The sequence below is a fragment of the Phascolarctos cinereus genome, unplaced genomic scaffold (genome assembly GCF_003287225.1).
Source record: "Phascolarctos cinereus isolate Bilbo 61053 unplaced genomic scaffold, phaCin_HiC Scaffold_9;HRSCAF=440, whole genome shotgun sequence".
NCBI classification, from domain to species: domain Eukaryota; kingdom Metazoa; phylum Chordata; class Mammalia; order Diprotodontia; family Phascolarctidae; genus Phascolarctos; species Phascolarctos cinereus.
Window position 1 is genome coordinate 214,082,678 of NW_027556402.1, and position 20,221 is coordinate 214,102,898.

The window sequence follows — 20,221 nt, forward strand, 5'->3', positions numbered from 1 at the left end:
GGTTTTAGATGGTCCCTAAGGCTTCCAACAATCTCTGACCCATCTCAGTAACTCCTTTAAATGAACACAGCACTTTCACATCTATTGTTTCATTTAGTGGTCACAATAACTCTAACAGTGATGTTAATCTCTTACCATTTATCAATGCACTTCTGACAAAAGCTGTGGGCACAGGGCAGAATGAGGTCGGCTCTCCCATCCATGCAAATACAACATTCCTCTTCATCAGTCAGCTGCTTCACTCTGTAACACAGACAGAGAGCTGTTGGCACAAGGATGTGCTGGACTCTGGTTATGTGTCCAACTTAAGACTATTTACATTGTTATCTATAAAGCATCCATTACCTGCCCACTGGCATACTACACAAAGCTGGTCATCTGCAAAATCAGACATGCCTGTTTTGACGTTGGTACCTTGGATAAATACTAAAAAAGGTTGATTTCTTAGACATTTGTGTAGTGATAAGGAAAAATCCATCAAATTATTTCCTAATCAGTTTATTCAGTCTCTGTCTCACCCCGACCACAACAGGAGACAAGGAGGAAAACATTTTCACTTTCACCTCCCACCAAAATTTGAGACCAAGGTTACTGTATTATTCCAAGTACTGGTTCCAGGTCTCAGGGCCTAGTTTCTTTGGGAAGACAAGACCTGCAGGTATGAGACAGAAGAGTAAGATTATAACCAACGATCAAAGATCAAATTTCAACAAACACTGGGATTAGAAAGCTCCTGGAGAAGAGGGACAGTTTGCTTCCCACATAATAGCCATTTAATAAATGTTTGTTAACTGACTGATTCAAAGGGAAAAAACCCCACAGCCTACAGTCAGAGTCGACATTCTACAGAGGCAGGGATATGACACAGACATAGATGAGTAAATGCAATAGATCTGCAAGAGAGTTCAACCAAAGTGGAAAGATAAGGAAAGTCTTTGCAGAGGAACTGGAGCCAGAGCAGAGTCTAGAAGGAAGCTAGGAATCCTAAGACATAGAGGTCAAAAGAAAATGCTGTTACTCAAGAGGGAAGGTTGAGGTCAGGGGGCAAAACTCATTACCTTTTCTATAAAACCCACCCTTTCCAAATTTGCTTTCTGTGGTTCCTTATCTAAAGAACATCCTTGACCCTCATCAGTTTCCAAACCTTGACCTTTCTAGCTCCCCAACACCTCTCTCCGCACCCACAACCATTACCCTAGCTCAGTCCTTCATGGCCTTTTGTCTGCACCACTGCACTAACCTCCAGTCTGAGTTGGCCTCTCTGCCTCCATCTCTCCCCATGGATGAAAGGCCTCGTCATGTGACCCCCCTTCCCCACCCTACTCAGTAAACCTCTAGGATCAAATATAAACTCTGGCTTTAAATTTTCACCACCTGGCCCCTTTCTGCCTCCCCATGATACTCCTTCACAAACCCTAGGGCTCAGCCAAACTGGCTTGTTTGCTTGAGAAACTTGCAGTTTCTCATACAACCCTCCACGTCCTGCCTCTTGGCCTCTGCACTGGTATCCCCTATTCCTTTGACTTGGAATATATTCCCTCAGTTCCTCCCCTGCTGGACCCCCAGTTTCCTCTAAGACTCAGATCAAGAGCCATCTTCTGCATGAAGGCTTTAGGCCCTCTGGTTCCTAGGTTTCCTGTATTAGTTTTTCCCTCAAATGTTGTCTTTTATCAGTTTTTCTTTTGTCTCTGACTCTCAGCACCCAGTCTACTGCCTGGAATATAGTAGGCATATAATATATGCTTACTGATTGATTTCTCTAGGTAGTCACAAGTACTCATCTATTACTAAGAAAGGCACTCTTCTTCCCACTCCACCCACTTCCCAAGAAAAAGAAATATAAATGGAGAAAAAAACTCAATACAAATATTCACACACAGTTCTCAGCAGACACCTGTCTTTGACAGAATGAGCCTTTCAGAATGCCAGAAAGATAAGGCCCTTCCTAAACACTGCCTACCATGTCTTTAAAATGCATCTGGCATTACAGTAATGCTAATACAGCTAATACATTAACACTAAGTGAGCCTCTGTAATGTAAACAGGATGTGATGAATAAGAACACACTTTAGGGAAACATCCTATGCTATTCACAGCCTCACAGTTAAAATTTCCCTACAATGAGGTATTTGAAAATAAGAAGGTCAAGGAACAGACCCATAAACAGCTCTGAAATGAAGCTATGAGAGGAGAAATGTTAACTAAACTTTGCAGAAAGAGGCCCTGTGGGTGGTGACTTCTCTCAATATCCTCTGGGCAACAATAAGGCAGGACTGGGTCTGAGACCACATAAGTCATTTTCCAGGCATTTCCAAATTGAAGTTCGAAAAGTTGTCAAATGGCAACTTGAGGAGACTCTTCCTGGGTAAAAGCATAAGACAGAAGGCAAAGAAAGCTTTAAAAGAGTATCCATCTCTCCATGATGATACCAATGATCTGAGTCCCCAAGTACTTATTCAGCACCTCCGAGGGGTCCCTCTCTCGCTCAGCTGGGCCTTGGGGCCAAAGACAGAAATGAAACAGTCCCCGCCCTCCAAGAGCCACTCTAGAACAGGCCTGCATACCGAAGTACTGGCCAACCCAATCTCAAACACAAGCCAAAACTAACTGGAGCAGATTCTATTTCCCCAGGAATGGAGTCAATGCAACTCAGTGCCCTGACTAGGGAGTCATTTCCATGAGGATTTCTAAACACTGTCCTACAATTAGGTGTGTCCTCTGACAACCTCCTTTAAAGCCTGATCCAAGGACCCTTTTGGATCAATGAGGATGCTCTCGCTGTTGGTACTTCAAGACCTGCATTCAGGAGCAGCCTCAGACACTTAGCTGTGTGACCCTGGACGGGTCACTTAACCTCTCTAAGCCTCAGTTTCCTCTTCTGTAAAATGGGGATAATAATAACACCTACCTCCCAGGCTTGTTGTGGGGACCAAATGAAATACAACCTTAAAATGCTTGAGCTTGTCATTTGTTATGTAACTTCCTGAAGGGCTTTTCCTATCAATCCTACGAGGTGAAAGGGCCATCTAGTCCCACTCACAGGTCAGCAGTGAACCTGCTCCTTCCTGGATCCTGGAAGGCTTCCCAGTCTAAATGTGGCCTCAGCCCAGGCAGCAGGTGCCCCTGCAACTTCCCCTGCTCCTCCTCTTGGTTCTGTGCCTTGGGGCCAGGCAAAGAGGGGGCTCTCTGGCACAAGAGCATCCCTGAATTAGGTGACCAGCCTTCATGGCCCTCCTACACTATCCCTGGCTCCGCCATCCAGACGGGGCTGTGTTCCAAAGTCTTCTTACCCTTCTGACTGCCCTCCCTCATACACGCCTTCCCAAAACATGGCGCCCAGAACTGGACAGCCTGTGCCAGAGGTGCCCTGGGCAGAATAAAGAACATCTGGACACTGACAAGGGCTATTTTCATGGAGACCGCACACTCCAGACTGGGAGGAGGTTTTACAAAAAGAAGACACATTGTCAGATCACAAGTTCTAATTTTTGGTTCAGAATATCCTGCCAATATGGAAGCAGCAACAACAGAAATAACATTGTCACCTCCTTTAGTGCAGGAATTATTTGATTTTTTCTTTTTATCCATAGCACCTAACAGTACCTGGCAAACAGAAGGCCCTTAATCAATGCCTGCTGAATGAACAGATGTACGGTAAAACAACACCGAGTACGTGAGTAGAGTCCACAGTGGATAAAAGGTCTTTTTCAGTCTTTCAGAGATTTATCCCCTTCCCAACGTGCCACAAGGCAGGAAAAAAGTACCTTCCCATCCAAATGCTGGCCTGACAGGAAGACACAGATGACAAGCTTTCAGCAGTAGCTTCGGAAGTAGTAACATCTTGTGCCAGCACCCCTGCTGCTTGACTTGTGATATCTTTATAAAGCTGGATAAACTGATACAAATTCATGATTCTTGAAGCTTCTACAATTCCACTGCTTTTGTTAATCTAAAAACATAAAGACCATGTAAACAATCAATCTCAGCATGTGTCACTATGGGCAAGTAACTCCCTCTCTCTGGGTCTCAGTTTCCTCTTCTATAAGGGGTATTCGTTAGATCAAGGAATCTTAACTGGTGTGCATGACCTTTCCAAAAAATATTTTTTATTGGAACACTAATGCATTGTTGGTGGACTTGTGAAATGATTCAACCATTTTGGAGAACAATTTGGAACTATACCCAAAGGGCTATAAAAATGTGCATACCCTTTGACCCAGCAATAGCACTTCTAGGGCTGTATCCCAAAGAGATCATACAAATGGGAAAAGGACCCACATGTACAAAAATATTCATAGCAGCTCTTTTTGTGGTGGCAAAGAATTGGAAATTGAGAGGATGCCCATCAATTGGGGAATGGCTGAACAAGTTGTGGTATATGAATGTAATGGAATACTATTGTGCCATAAGAAATGATGAACAGGCTGACTTCAGAAAAACCTGAAAAGACTTGTATGGTCTGATGCTGAGTGAAGTGAGCAGAACCAAGAGAACGTTGTACATAACAACAGTCACGTTGTGTGATGACTAATATTGATAAACATAACCCTTCCCAGCAATACAAGGATCTCAGACATCTCCAGAGGCCTCTTGATAGAAAATGCTATCCACATCCAAAGAAAGAACTATGAAAGCTGAATTGCTCTCTTTTTTTTTCTCTTCTGTTGAGTTTTGTTTCCTCTTTCTGATGGTTCCTCCTATTGGTTTTAATTTTTACTTACAACATCACTAATGTGAAAATATGTTTAATAGGAATGTAGATGTATAGCCTATATCAAATCGTGTGCCGTCTTGGGGAGGGTGGTGGGGAGGAAGGGGGGAGAAAAATTTTAAACTCAAAAGCATATGGAAGTGATTATTGATAAATCAAAATAAATTAATAAGACTAAAAAAAGAGAGAAAAAAATAAGAAATATTTTTTAAAAATTTAATATAATTGGTTTCCTTTGTAATCTGATGTATTTTAGTTTATGCTTTTAAAAGCATAATACTGAGAAAGGGTTTACAGGTTTTCCAAACTGCCAAAAAGGTCCATGACACAATACAGGTTAAGAACCCCAGTCTTAACACAAAAGTTGTGAGTTCTCATCCATTGTACCTGATTTGGGAACACAAGGAAGGACCTCACAAATCTCTGAAATCAACAGAATGACTCAAATGAAGGCCAGACTAGACCTGACTGCCAGTTTTCTTCACTACTCATGTATCTTTAAGGACCAACTTGACTAACTGCAGAAAAGATGTACCGATAAGGGACAGAGAGTCAAAAGAAAGTGGCTGCCTATATTTAAAAGTGAAGATCTACTTTAAGAGCATATGCTTTAATATTATGCTTAGTATTTGCTAAAGGGAAGCATATACTGAAAAATCAGTGGACTCAAGCTACAGAAATTTCACTCTGAGAACATTCTGAGATCACAAATTGCCATTTTTCCCCGCTCACTTTGGTAGACAGCACAAATGGAGCCAACTGCAGGCAGACTTCACCCTAACGCAATTGCTTAGAGTGAAAGCTGTTGCTTGTCCTTCATTTTCAAAGAGGCCCAGTGACATCACAGGGTGATATCTGGACTTGCCTATGAACTGGATTTAAGTGAGGCACAGTTGCAAAGTTGTTAGCCTCACTCTCTCTTCCAAAGTCATCTGAGTCCAGGGGCAACACAAAAAGTCAGGATTACCAGTGATGGCCCAGGATGCAGTGCATGATTGTGGCATTTTCTACGCCTGACCAAGCTCTAAATACTCCACAGCGCTTGCTTCATCTGCCTTCATGGCTGTTGGAATAAACTGTTATCACTCACTCATTCTGCAGGGGAAGTCTTCACTTGCTTGGGATAGACATCCCGCCACCCCAATTCATGGACAAGTCTGAGGCCTGTCAATTACCCTCAACCACAGGGTATAGCCACTGCACAGGCTACAGCTTTCTGGAGCCACGGGTGAATGCCAGGTGGACACCAAAGATGGATGAGCAGCCCTGAAAAGGGCTCAGCAAGCCCTCACATCAGAGGAGCTAGTTCTCCCTGAACACCCCATAAACCCCAGAATGAAGGCATGTATGAAATGAATGACAGAATGACTCCCCCCTTAGAGGCTAACATTATAGTGTCATAAGAATTCACCTCAATATGCTTACAAAAAGACTCTCAACAAGTCTTGAATGCAGAGCAAAAGTTTTCTGGAGAAGGACAGCTGTATCGGCCTTAAGGATATTTTTAGAGTGATGTCTTCTCTGTCTCATTTCTTTGCAAAAAATACCCACAATGGCCACAAACGGCCACAGTTATTCTGGATGCTACACATAAATCATGAATCTTTTATGAATTTAATAATGTCAAGACCTGAATCAATCAGAGAGACCAAAAAATGGGAAAAAATAGTTGGTGTAAAATATTAGTGTTTAGGACACAATAATATGGTCTGGGATAAGCTTGTAAGCTATTTTATTTGAGTACTGATAGTATATTTGTTACCAGGACTTGTAACATCCTAATATTCCATGAAGACATAATGGTCCCTGGGCTGATAAACAATGATAAATAATAATATTGATGGCCAGTCAGTATGTTTCTCCTCAAAATGATGAACTTTCCTCATCAGCTAATCCAATTTTCCATGTGGAAAAATCCAGCTGAATGGCATTTAATTGTGTTTTGCACATTCTCTCATGTAATTGTAAGCAGTGATCACGTTGTGAACCCAGTGTTGCAAGGGTCAGCTGCTGCTCAACAGACATTATGGCGACAGTTCTGTCAAGATGACAGATAAACTTCTGACAGTTGCAATTAAGATTTCACTCTCTTCAGTTAGGAATGAATAGGGTTCATAGATACGGGCATGTGCCCAAGTTAGGAATCACGACCACTCCTTTGTCTCTGTCCTTTGAGGTCTCTTCTAAAGTTTATTATTACTGAGGCTGAAATGGGGAATTGGATAAAGCTTTTTAATTATGATTAAGTTGCCCAAATCAACTTTCCTGCATTTAAACTTTTACAGGGACCAACATATTTTTGTTGTGGTGGTTTATTTGTTTTTGCTAGGCAATGGGGTCAAGTGACATGCCCAGAGTCACACAGCTAGTGAGTGTTTTATATGTCTGAGGCTGGATTTGAACTCAGGTCCTCCTAACTCCAGGGCCGGTGCTCTATCCACTGAGCCACCTGGCTGCCCCCCAAGGACCAATATATTAAAGAACATATAGCACGCTGTTTGAATGGTCACCAGAATTCATCTTTTGAGAGAAAACCTCCCAATCTAACCTCCCTGCAGAGGATAATTAGGCTGCCTAGATTTTTGTACAAATGATGGGATTAAAGAGTCCTTCTTGGCAGAGATTCCTTGTGAAGGCAAGTGAGAAGAACTAAACGGGGGAGAGGTGGACAATGATTCAAATTTAGTCTAAGTAAAGCTTTGGGGTCAGTTTGCTACTAGAACAATATCACGATGAGCCTACATTACTGCAGAAGGACAATCAACGTAGCACCGAGGTACGGAAGCGAGTTTTGTTGGTGCAGCATGAAAAGTGCCCACATAACGAGCTGGAGCGGCCTTGTGAGCAGCCCAAACCACACATGGGAAGACTGCTGCAGAGTCAGCGTGAGGGGGATGCCTGTCACTCTCACCTTGGTACACACCACTCGAGCAAGCACCTTCCAGAGGGCGGAGGAGTCCGATCCAGGCTGCACCTCAAACAGAAGGTGCTTTTCTTGGCCAGAAGCCACTTTTGCAGTTCTGAAAAAGAATGAATTTTCCTATGAAAATGCAAAATGGAAAAGCTTTTGTAAATTCTGTTTAATTGCACCTAACTCTGATTGGTTTTTAAATCCATCAGTCCATTAACAGTACTCACTGAGTGTTTGCTGTAAGTCAAGCACTGTGCTAAGTGCTGGAGAGATAAAGGGAGGGGAGCTGACACTTGCCCTCAAAGAGGGCACATTCTCATGGAGAAGGCAGCTTGAAAGTGACCAGACGGGAACCAGAAGGGTAACCAGAAGGGCAGAAACAATCAGCTGTGGGGGACCAGCTGCAAACCTTTGCAGGTCCTTTGCAGGACTGAGGCCTCCTGCAAAAGGCAGGCTTGGAGCTGAATCATGAAAGAAGCCATGGAAACCCTGAAGGAGGGGCAAGGGGGGCAGCCAGTGCAAAGGCATGAGGAGGCGAGATGAAGGGAGCACTGAAGGCCCTGCAAGAAGACGAGTGCAGCTGGATCATAAAGCATGCATAGGAGAGTCAAGGTGAAGACTAGAAAGGTAGGAAGGGGAGGACCTTATCTCAGATCCGAGAAAATAGGCAGCCACTGGCACTCACTGAGCAGTGGAGGTCACACCTAAACTTTAAAAATCATCAACAGCTATTCTAGTAAAGACTTTAAAAGCTCAAGAAGTTCAAATACTACTTTTGAAAATAAGAAAAAAGTTTAACTATTCACGTCCCCAAGTTGTGCACACTGCTTTCAGCTGAAAAAATGTACTTCCTGCCCCCAGCCCCTAGCAGTGTTTCCAACAAAGCCAAAAAAAACAAAAAACAACAAAAAACAAAAGCCCAACCCAAACCTCTGACTTCATTACATCCTTATTTAAACAGCAGAGCAGGAGCCAAGACACACCTTGTGTTTTTTCAGTTCATTTGTATCCTAACTAGAGGTGAGAACCAGCAAAACTGACTTGGAACAGCCTTTTAAAAATATGCCCATCTCTGCTGGTCGTGTTACTTTAACATGAACATAGGGATGAGACAGGGACTGGAGCTGTGATATCACTGGTATATGAAAATCTCAGATAAGGAAACTACTAATACAAGCCAGCAACTTATGAGCTTCAAAAACTTCCTAGAGCACTGACAAGTTATGTGATTTGCCAGGGTCATACAGCCAGTACGGGTCCCAGCTGGAACTTGAACCGGACTCTCTTTAGCTTTGAGGCCAATTGTCCATCCACTATAATAGGCTGCCCTTCAGCGAGAAGTGAAAGTAGAAGACTTTGATGATGTAGCTGAATATGCCTTAAGCACCAACTGAAACAAGAAGTCTTGACCTAAAAAGTATTTACTACTAAACAGAAATACCCAGGAAAGATGTCCACAATTCCATGTACCCTTCATCATGACTAATTAGCATTCTCTAGGCATCACCCAGTCTGTGGCACTAAGTACCTCACAGCCAAGGGAAATGAGGCCATCAAAAGCAAGGAGCCAGGTCCAGGTAACACAGTCTGCCAGTGGAAAAGAAGGCAGGCCGGGCAGCCAGCTAGAGTTGCCTCCATTGGTTTAACTTTACAGTCAGTCCTCAGACAACCTCGGACTGGTGAAACACCAGAGTCCCAAGGAAATGGGCTTTGGGTGACCAGCCCCCCTCTGCTCCAGGAAACCAAGTCACTTCTCAGCGGATGTCATCCACATCATAAGCAGTAAGTTCAGCTGATGAACATTTTCAGAAGACTAAACACAACTCATTTCATCAATTTTTTTTCTTTGTGCCCCAAGGGCCAAGGTTTTTTATACATTGGAAGGGATTTACATATATACCCTCTAAGGTTCTAAAAGACTGCACCAAAACTGATTACTTTCAGCAAGCAGGATGCACACTTGGGGGGAGGGCAGTGCTTTTCTTTGTGCACTGTAGATAAGACATTCTAATTCATGGGAAATTCCCAAACTATGTAAGTGCTCTAATTACTACTACTTTGGACAGAATAAAAATTCATTACCTTAAAGGCCTTCAGGACTTAAAAGTAATCTCCTTAGAGAGTTTGATTTCTAAAGTATTCTTTCTTTATGCCTGATAAATATGCCTACAAAATTACTAGTATTTGCAGTAATTCACTATCTGGCAACCTTAACTACACAGAAAATAGGCAAGACTTGGGAAAGGAAGGCAAAAAAGGTGGAGAAGGGGGAATTCTAAGCAGTCAAAAGTGATGTTAATCCCAAACTTGACTCATGGGAGAAGCCCCCAGATCACCTTTCCATTTTAGGCACAATTCTAAAAAACTTAGCTATTTTTCTGTGGCATAGTGGATGCGATGTAGCAAATTTAAAAGTCAGGTTCTGGTAAAGGCACACACAAGGAACAATTATAGCAATATATGTCAGCTGATAGCACCTATGTGCCAGAGAAGAGAGGAAAATGGTATAACTCAGCCTAGGGCCATCTAGCACATAGATAAATAGTCCTAAAAACCTCAATAGCTCCTGAGGGTCAATATATTTGATAGTCATAATTATAATAACTAGTTATTATAATTTAACACAATGTTCAGTATATTTTCCTTTCAAAAAGCATAGAAGAATATTATTCATTTTAGGAAGATTTTCTACCCCAAAACAATTTGATGTTTAAAAGGACAAATTTAGGTTAACTGGAAAAAATTATATGGAAATTATGACATCAGGTCTTATTTTATTGTTTTGTTTTTTGTGAGGCAAGCAGGGCTTGCCCACAGTCATACAGCTAGTGTCAAGCGCCTGAGGCCGATCTGAACTCAGGTCCTCCTGACTCCAAGGTCAGTGCTCTATCCACTATGCCACCTACCTGCCCCTTAGTGATATTTCTTTTTTTTTCTTATTTAAATTTAATTTAATTTTTATTTTTTATTTATTATTTTTTTTTCTTAGTGATATTCTTAAAGCGTATCTATGAAGTAATAAGACAGCAGACAACTGTAAACCTATCTTGTAGAGCCAACTGAGATGGTCAAAGCAGAGGCCTCATTATGGGCTTTGAGGTCAGTGCACTAACTGGCTGCTACCCCTTTGGCACTTGTATTCAATACTAAATTCATTCTTTATTTTTAAAATCAGACTTATGATTTAATTGCAATAGGGAAACTCTTAATTAACAAATTCAACCAATACAAGATAGTTTATGTTAATATTAATTTGCATTTGCTGATATGCTAGCATATAAAATCTTCTCAATCTATTCATATATACATGGTCATCTCAATTTCTTCAAGTTCTTTGTGAGTTGAGGCAGCATCTCCTATGTCATCTAATGAACTAATTAAGTTCATAGGATCTAGAGCCAGAAGAGCTACTGGAGCTCACCTAACCCCAAGCCCTGGCTTGCCAGCAGAAAAAGCCCAGGCCCAGGAGTTGAAGGGTTCCCCAGGTCCGAGGACCCAATGCTGGGCAGTGTACCAGACATGGAGGCAAAGGGAAGCCTAGTGCTCCCACTGCTGGCTGTGTGATCTTAGGACAAGTCCCACAACCCCTCTGGGCCTCGGGTCAGGGTTTGGACTCCGACTCACCTCTACAATCCATTCTAGCTCTAAATTATTATCAGTGCCCTTTCCCCTATATGCCACAGCTTTCCCAGATCTCACTGAATTTTTCTTACATGACTGTAGAGTGCTTTGCACATTACATCACATTTACTAATTAATAGAGATTAAAAATATGCTGCAATCAAACAATGCTTTTGGTCTTCAAAGAAGAGCATCTTGCCATCTATCATATAGCCATTACATGGGAGCATAAATACTAAGAGGAAAACAAAATGAAAAAAAAATTTGAATCTTACACATCATTCAGTTCAGCTACTCTCCCCAGAAATTCCTCATAGGTAAGAGAACCACTTTCTCGAAACAGAGAGAGGTGTTTGGTTACTTTTTCAGGCAACTTGTTTATCACCATTTGCGTCTGATCAGAAATTTGCTGTCCCATGGTGAATGCAATTCAAAATCCAGTAAGAGTGGTGCTTCATTCGCATGTGGCGTTTCTGTGAAGTACACATACATAAAAATTACCTTTATGAAATCAATCAAGCAAGCAACATTTATTAAGACCCTGATATGTGCCAGGCACAGTGCAAGGGGATGGGGACAGAAAAACAAAAATGAAAGCCCATGTACCTCAATGGGCTTACGGGTTAGAAGACATAAGGGAAGACCAATGCAAAGGTACACAAATAGGAGATGGTGGAGTATTAAGGGCAAGGAACAGCTAGAAGGCCTGTCTAGCTAGTTTAAAGACTGCAAGAAGGGGGGTAATGTGTAATCAGCCTGGAAATGTAGGTTAGGGCCTGTTTATATGGGTTTTAAAAGCCAAAGAGGTGTTTACATTTGATCCTAAAGGCAAAAGGGAACCTATGGAGTTTGCTGAGTAGGAACAGGGGATGCTTGGATTTACGCTTAAGGAAAATCATCGTGTGAAGGATACACCAGAGTGGGGATGATGGGACACAGGCCCTGGAAACCCCTACCTAGAACTCCTTGAATTTTCCCACTTGATCAATTAAGTCTGTAGGATTAGCCTGAGTCTATAATCCTATCAACTGGCCTTTCATTGTCACCTATGACCAATTCTCTATTACCCTTTAACCTAGCCCAGCCCTTCATTGTCTATTACCCAGGGATCATCCTGGCCACTTCTCACTTTTAATCCTATCTAGACTCCATTCTCCTTTGGCCACTTGGTCCAGGTCCATGGCCTTAGACCTCCTTCAACCTCCCAGTCACCCCAGCCTACCGGCCACTTCCATCGAGATCCTCCCTAGACCCCTCCTCACAGTCACTTCAGACCACTTGGCCACTCCCAGGTCTTTCCCACAGTCTTTCTGTATATAAGATCCATTTTGTCTCATTAAGGTGCTCAGATTCAATCTAGTCTGCTTGTCAATTCAAGCGAGCATCACAAATGTTTAGATTCCTTAAGAGTCTGGCCAATATGGCAGATCTTTAATAAATCTTATCTTTGGCTGAAAGAAGTCTTGGATTGAATTCATTTAGACAGCACCTGCATGTCGCTATTTTGGGGTCCCAGCACCCCTAAACCTCAACAGGGAAAGACTTGAGGCAGGGAGAATTAGTAGGCCACTGCAATAGTCCAGTGGAGAGGTAATGAGGACCTGGACTAAAGTTGTGATTGTACAAGTAGTGATGACGACGGCTGAGGCTGCTGGGAACCCCAAAATATCAGGGTATAGTGTGGCATCCTGGAAAGAATTCTCACACTCAAACTATCTTCCAGTCAAGTGGCAAGGTTTATAGTAACACCAATAGAAGAGGACAGGGTCCCTAGAAAACCTGCAACTTAACAGGGGTAAGACTGATGTTTATATACAAAAGGGACAAGTGAAAGGATCAGGATGGGATTAAGAAGTGGTAAGTAGTCTGGAGTAGGCTAAGTGAGACAGTGAAAGGAATATCAAGAGGTGATCTAGGTGGGCTGGGGTGGGCCAAGTGCCTTGGGCTGAGGCACCAGTGATCTGGGCTGCTGAAATGTATGGGAAAATTCAGGGACTGCATTGCTTTCAAAGACACGGTCTTTTCCTTTTAGGGCTCCGGGTCCCTTTACCCCATCATTCCCCTTCAAACGAATGGGACCCAAAATCTTTTGGAGTAAGGAGCGAAGGTCTCCTGAAACTGCTTCCAGCTGGCAAGGAGTATCAAGCTGTCCCCACCTCAGTGGATTCATTCAAGGGGTCAGACTTTGGAACCTGGCTGACCTGATGAACCTGAGAAATGTGGTAGAGGCAAAAATAGCAAGATTTGGCAAGTCATGAGACATGGATATTTGGGTATAGATGGGTATTATGGATCTACAGGTCCGGATATTTGTAAAAGAATTGAATCAAAGGTAACACAGAGGCTGTGAAACTGGGAAAATGGAAGGATGGTGGTGCTCTTGAAAGAAATCAATAAGGGGCAGCTAGGTGGCACAGTGGATAGATAGAGCACCGGCTGTGAAGTCAGGAGGACCTGAGTTCAACTCCAGCCTCAGACCAAACACTTGACACTTACTAGCTGTGTGACCCTGGGCAAGTCACTTAACCCCAAATGCCTAAAAATAATAATAAAAAAGAAATCAATAAGTTTGGAAGAAGGATGAGTTTTTGGGAAAAGATAATAAATTTTGTTTAGGTCATGTTGAATTTGACCTGCATATAAGGAAATTGAGGTTTTTTTTAATCTTCTATAATAATAAAAACAATCCTTCCTATGAAACAAAAACAAACTAGAAATGCTTTTATCTTCAGTGTTCAGTAGTTCTTCAGAATTAGAATAACATACATGAAACTGGAATGGATTTGACTTAAATAAATCCATTATCTTTTTAAAACCAATAATTTATTTTTGTCGTTTTCAGATTAATTCTGCAGCTTCACCAGAAAGCTAAAAAATCATACTTGCCAAAGCTAAGTGAAGCAGACACTTGTGAAATCAGTGAGAGATGAACCCTCTTCTAATGCAATGGTTTAATCACAGAGTTACATTTTGGGCATGCTGTACTTAGAGGACCAAATATAGTATCACTGAAACCAACAGGCTTTCTTCAAAATGAGCTGAATCCTAGATATTTTACTTGAAACTGTTGCTTATTTGATTTTCACATGTAAAATGTGGCTTTAAACAAATAAGAAATAAGATAGCACACTTAGCCTGTATATACTGCTTACAGTATAGTTTACTAGCACTTATAGAATTATCTCACTTGATCCTTATCATCCAGAGGTTTTTTGTTGTTGTTTTAATAAATAGATAAGGAAACTGAGGCAGAAGCGGTTTAAGCTCCTTGGCAAGGATGGGGATGGCCCCCAGTTTTTACTCCAAATCCAGCACTTCTTTCAGAATCCCTGTACCTCTTTCTACTTCCAAATATATGAGCAAAGAAAATCAAGCTTTTCCTAAACATAGGCCACATTTTAGATATCTTCCTGAAAATCTTTCTAAACCTATAGGAGTGACTACTTAAGACTGGATTATCACTTCAATAGCTAGGATGAATCCAAGAACACAAGGAACAAGTCAAGACAGTTTTTTTAAGAAGCTCATTACTAAATGTATATTTAACAAAATATAGTCTTGCAATTACAATGATATCAGTGATGTCACTATCAGTTACTCATATTCTACACAACTCAAAACTAGGGTATCAAGAATTGAGAATACTGGTAAGAAAGAAAATGACCTGAGGCTCACAGGTCACCAGGGACCACAACCATGCCTTGGGCTGTCTATACCTGTAACCCACCCCATACAAGGAGAAGTTATATTCTCTGTTCTGTGATCAGATAGTTGAACTTCAGAATTTTGATACTTAAAAAAACTATTTCTTCCCTTCTTACAAAATCATAAGTATTTGAACAATTAAAGAAAAAAAAGATCTGATTGCTTTGATCTTTTTCTTTTTAAAAGTTGGAAATGCTTCTAGCTTATCCCCATTACATATGATACCTGCTGAAGATTTTAGGTAGAAGCTATTTATTATTTTAAGGAAGACTCCATTTATTCCAATGCTATCTAGTGTTTTTAATAGGAATGGGTGTTGTATTTTGTCAAAAGCATTTTCCACATATATTGAGATGATCATGTGTTTCTGTTAGTTTTGTTGTTGATACGATCAATTATGCTGGCAGTTTTCCTAATATTGAACCAGCCCTGCACTCCTGGTATAAATCCTACCTGGTCACAGTGTATTATTCTTGTGATAAGTTGCCATAATCTATTTGCTAATATTTTATTTAACATTTTTGCATGTATATTCATTAGGGAAATGGGTCTATAATGTTCTTTCTCTGTTTTGACTCTTCCCAGTTTAGGTATCAGCACAATATTTGTATCATAAAAAGAACCTGGTAAGACTCCTTCCTTGCCTATTTTCCCAAATAGTCTATATACTATTGGAATTAATTGTTCTTTAAATGTCTGATAGAATTCTCTTGTAAATCCATCTGGCCCTGGAGATTTTTTTCCTAGGGAGTTTGTCAATGGCTTGTTCAATTTCTTTCTTCTTTTTTAAAAAAATCCACAAGATTTTGAGTTCCAGATTTTCTCCCCATCTTGCCCCTCCTCCCACCCCAAGATGCATTTTTGAATATCTCTTCCCCTAATCTGCCCTCCCTTCTATCACTACCCCTTCTCTTAGCCCCTTCTATTTTCCTATAGGGCAGGATAGATTTCTATACCCCATTGCCTGCATATTTTATTTCCCAGTTGCATGTGAAAACAAGTTTTAACATTTACTTTTAAAACTCTGGGTTCCAAATTTTCTCCTTCTCTCCCTCCCCACCTACCCTCATTGAGAAGGCAGATTACATATGTGTAGTCATGCAGCACACTTCCACAGAAGTCAGGTTGTGAAAAACTAATTATATTTCCCTTCATCCTATGGCTGTAATCCTATCTCCTTTGACCTCCAGAATATTATATTCTAAGCCCTTCAGTCTCTTAATGTAGAAGCTGCTGAATCTTGTGTTATCCTGATTGTGTTTCTACAATACTTGAACAGTTTCTTTCTGGCTGCTTGCAATATTTTCTCCTTGACATGAGAACTCTGGAATTTTGCTATAATATTCCTAGAAGTTTTCTTTTGGGGATCTCTTTCAGGAGGTGATCGGTGGATTCTTTCAATTTCTATTTTGCCCTCTGGTTCTAGAATAGCAGGGCAGTTTTCCTTTATGATTTCTTGAAAGATGATGTCTAGGCTCTTTTTTTGATCACGGCTTTCAGGTAGTCTAACAATTTTTAAATTATATCTCCTGGATCTATTTTCCAGGTCAGTTATTTTTCCAATGAGATATTTCACATTGTTGTCTATTTTTTTATCCTTTTGGTTTTGTTTTACAATTTCTTGATTTCTCATAAAGTCACTAGCTTCCATTTGCTCCATTCTAATTTTTAAGGAAGTATTTTCTTCAGTGAGCTTTTGGACTTCCTTTTCCATTTGGCCAATTCTGCTTTTTAAGGCATTCTTCTCCTCATTGGCTTTTTGTACCTCTTTTGCCATTTGGGTTAGTCTATTTTTTAAGGTGTTATTTTCTTCAGAATTTTTTTTGGATCTCCTTTAGCAAGCTATTGACTTGTTTTTCATGATTTTCTTGTGTCACTCTCATTTCTCTTCCCAGTTTTTCCTCTACTTCTCTTACTTGCTTCTCAAAATCCTTTTTGAGCCCTTCCATGGCCTGGGATTAATTCACATTTTTCTTGGAGGTTTTGGATGTAGAAGCTTTGACTTTGTTGTCTTCTTCTCAGGGTATGTTTTGATTTTCTTTGTCACCATAGTAAGATTCTATGGTCTGACTTTTTTTTTTAATACGAATTTATTTATTTTTAGTTTTCAATATTCACTTCCACAAGTTTTTGAGTTCCAAATTTTTCACCCCTCCCCCCACCCCAATATGGCATGCATTCTGAATACCCCTTCCCCTGGTCTGCCTTCTCTTCTATCTCTCCCCCCTCCCTTGTCTTATCCCCTTCCCCTTCTATTTTCCTGTAGAGCAGGATAGATTTCTGTACCCCATTTCCTGTATTTCTTATTTCCCAGTTGTATGTGAAAACATTTTTTTTAAAACATGTGTTTTTAAAACTTTGAGTTCCAAATTTTCCCTTCCTCCCTCCCCACCCACCCTCATTGAAAAGGCAAGCAACTCAATATAGGTTGTACATGTCAGTTATGCAAAACACTTCCTTAGTAGACATGTTGTAAAAAACTAACTCTATTTCCCTTAATCCTCCTGCCCTCCCATTTATTCTATTCTTTCTTTTGACCCTGTCCCTCCTCAGAAGTATTTTTCTGATTACCCTCTTTCCCAATCTGCCCTCCTCTCTATCACCCCCTGCTCTCTTGTCCCCTTCTCCCCCTATTTTCCTGTAGGGTAAGACAGATTTCCATACCCAATTGAATGTGTATGTTATTCTCCTTAAGCCAAATCCTATGAGAATAAGATTCCCTCATTCCCTCTCACCTTCCCCGTTTCCCCTCCACTGTGAGAGACTTTCTTTTCTGGTTTTTTTGTGAGATAATTTACCCCATTCTACCTCTCCCTTTCTTCTCCCAGTATCATCCTCTCTCATCCCTTAATTTTATTCTCCAGATATGACCCCTTAATCTTCAACTCACCCTGTGCCCTCTATCTATCTATATATACATACATAGAATTTTTTTCTTCAACTACCCTAATACTGACAAAGTTCTCATGAGTTACAAATATCATCTTTCCATGCAGGAATGTAAACAGTTCAATCTTAATAAGTCTCTTATGATTTCTCTTTCCTGTTTACCTCTTCATGTTCCACTTGAGTCCTGTATTTGAAAGTCAAATTTTCTGTTTAGCTCTGGTCTTTTCATCAGGAATGCTTGAAAGTCCTCTATTTCACAATGACCATTTTTTCCCCTGAAGGATTATACTCAATTTTGCTGGGTAGGTGATTCTTGGTTGTAATCCTATCTCCTTTGCCCTCCGGAATATTATATTCCATGCCCTGTGGTCCTTTAATGTAGAAGCTGCTAAATCTTGTGTTATCCTGATTGTGTTTCCACAGTACTTGAATTGTTTCCTTCTGGCAGCTTGTAATATTTTCTCCTTGACCTGGGAACTCTGGAATTTGGCTACAATATTCCTAGGAGTTTTCCTTTGGGATCTCTTTCAGGGGAGATCTGTGGATTCTTTCAATTTCTATTTTGCCCTCTGGTTCTAAATATCAGGGCAGTTTTCCTTGATAATTTCTTGAAAGATGATGTCTAGGCTCTTTTTTTGATCATGGCTTTCAGATAGTCCAATAATTTTTAAATTCTCTCTCCTGGATCTATTTTCCAGGTCAGTTGTTTTTCCAATGAGATATTTCACATTGTTTTCTAATTTTTCATTCTTTTGGATTTGTTTTACAGTGTCTTGATTTCTCATAAAGTCACTGTCTTCCAATTGCTGCATTCTAATTTTTAAGGAAGTATTTTCTTCAGTAATCTTTTGGACTTCCTTTTCCATTTGGCCAATTTTTCTTTTTAGGGCATTTTTCTCCTCATTGGCTTTTTGGACCTCTTTTGCCATTTGGGTTAGGCTATTTTTTAAGGTGTTATTTTCTTCAGTATTTTTTTGGGTCTCCTTTAGCAAGCTGTTGACTTGTTTTTCATGATTTTCTTGCATCACTCTCATTTCTCTTCCCAGTTTTTCCTCTACTTCCCTTACTTGCTTCTCAAAATCCCTTTTGAGCTCTTCCAAGGCCTGGGACTGATTCATATTTTTCTTGGAGGCTTTGGATGTAGGAGCTTTGACTTTGTTGTCTTCTTCTGGTTGTATATTTTGATCTTCTTTTTCACCAAAGTAAGATAACATAGTCTGACTCTTTCTGCGCTGCTTGCTCATGATCCCAGTCAATTACTTGAGTTTTAAACTCCTTGTTAGGTAAGAGTCTGCTTCCAATGTGGAGAGTGTACTGTCCCAAGCTTCAGGGGTTTGTGTAGCTGTTTTCAGAGATACTTGTAGGGACCTGTAAATTTTCAGTTCTTCCAAGGTGGTATGATAAGGGGTGAGGTGTTTACTCCTTTCCTGGCCTGTGAGCACAGGTGTTCCTTTCTGTCCTGTAACTGTGAGGAGGGGTTCCTCTCCACAGCCACTACAAGCTCCACCACGCCAGCACTCTTCCTCACCCCAGCACTGCCGCCCAGAACTGTGACCCAGATCCAAGCATGGGCAAAGCAAGAGATTCCTGCCTCAGCACTGGCAAAGAGATCCCTGTAGTCCCTCTCTGATCAGCCACTGGATTCCCCCTCAGTCTGTGGGCCAGAAGCTCGGGAAGCAGCTGCCCCCCAGGACCAGGCTCTTGGGGAATGGAGCTGAGACCCCGCCTTCCTCTCTGACCACTGACAGACACAGACTTTTCCCACTGACCTTCTAAGTTGTCTTTGACATTCGTGGATTGAAGAGTCTGGAAACCTCCACAGCTGCCCGCGATTCAGTCCTCTGAGGCCTGCTCCAGGTTTGCTGTGGCCTGTGCGCCCACACCACGCTGCGCTGCGCTCCCAGCCCGGTGCGATACACCTTTCTGATCAATCATCCAGGTTGTCTTGGGCTGGAAATTTGTTTCACTCTGTCTTTCTGTGGGTTCTGCTGCTTCAGAATTTGTTTAGAGCCATTTTTTATGAGTATTTGGAGGGGTTTGGGGGAGAGCTCAAGCAAGTCACTGCTTTCACTCCGCCATCTTGGCTCCGCCCCTATGGTCTGACTTTTTTTGTGCAGTTTGCTCATGATCCCAGCCAATTACTTGAGTTTTAAACTCTTTGTTAAGGTAGGGGGTCTGTTTCCAGTGTGGAGAATGTACTGTCCTAAGCTTCAGGGGTTTTGTGCAGCTGTTTTCAGAGATATTTCTAGGGACCTGTAAATTTTCAGTTCTTCCAAGGTGGTACAATCAAGGGCAAGGTGTTTGCTCTTTTCCTGGCCTGGGCTCTGGTCTATGAGTGACCACAAGCACTCTTTTCTGCCTTGGAAGTGTGAGGAGGATTCACT

The 20,221-nt window shown here is 41.3% G+C and overlaps 1 protein-coding gene across 3 annotated transcripts in view; it reads right to left on the bottom strand.

The window, feature by feature from the left end:
- RNF141 (ring finger protein 141) overlaps positions 1 to 20,221 on the bottom strand; it is a 34,078-nt gene that overhangs the window by 4,211 nt on the left and 9,646 nt on the right. For all 3 annotated transcript variants that reach the window (XM_021001934.2, XM_021001933.2, XM_021001935.2), the window contains exons 2-5: positions 11,519 to 11,716; positions 7,623 to 7,731; positions 3,765 to 3,949; positions 136 to 243 (exon numbers count right to left, since the gene is read on the bottom strand). In XM_021001934.2, coding sequence (XP_020857593.1) covers positions 136 to 243; positions 3,765 to 3,949; positions 7,623 to 7,731; positions 11,519 to 11,661 — 545 coding nt within the window. In that variant the 5' untranslated portion in view covers positions 11,662 to 11,716. The remainder of the gene's footprint in view (positions 1 to 135; positions 244 to 3,764; positions 3,950 to 7,622; positions 7,732 to 11,518; positions 11,717 to 20,221) is intronic.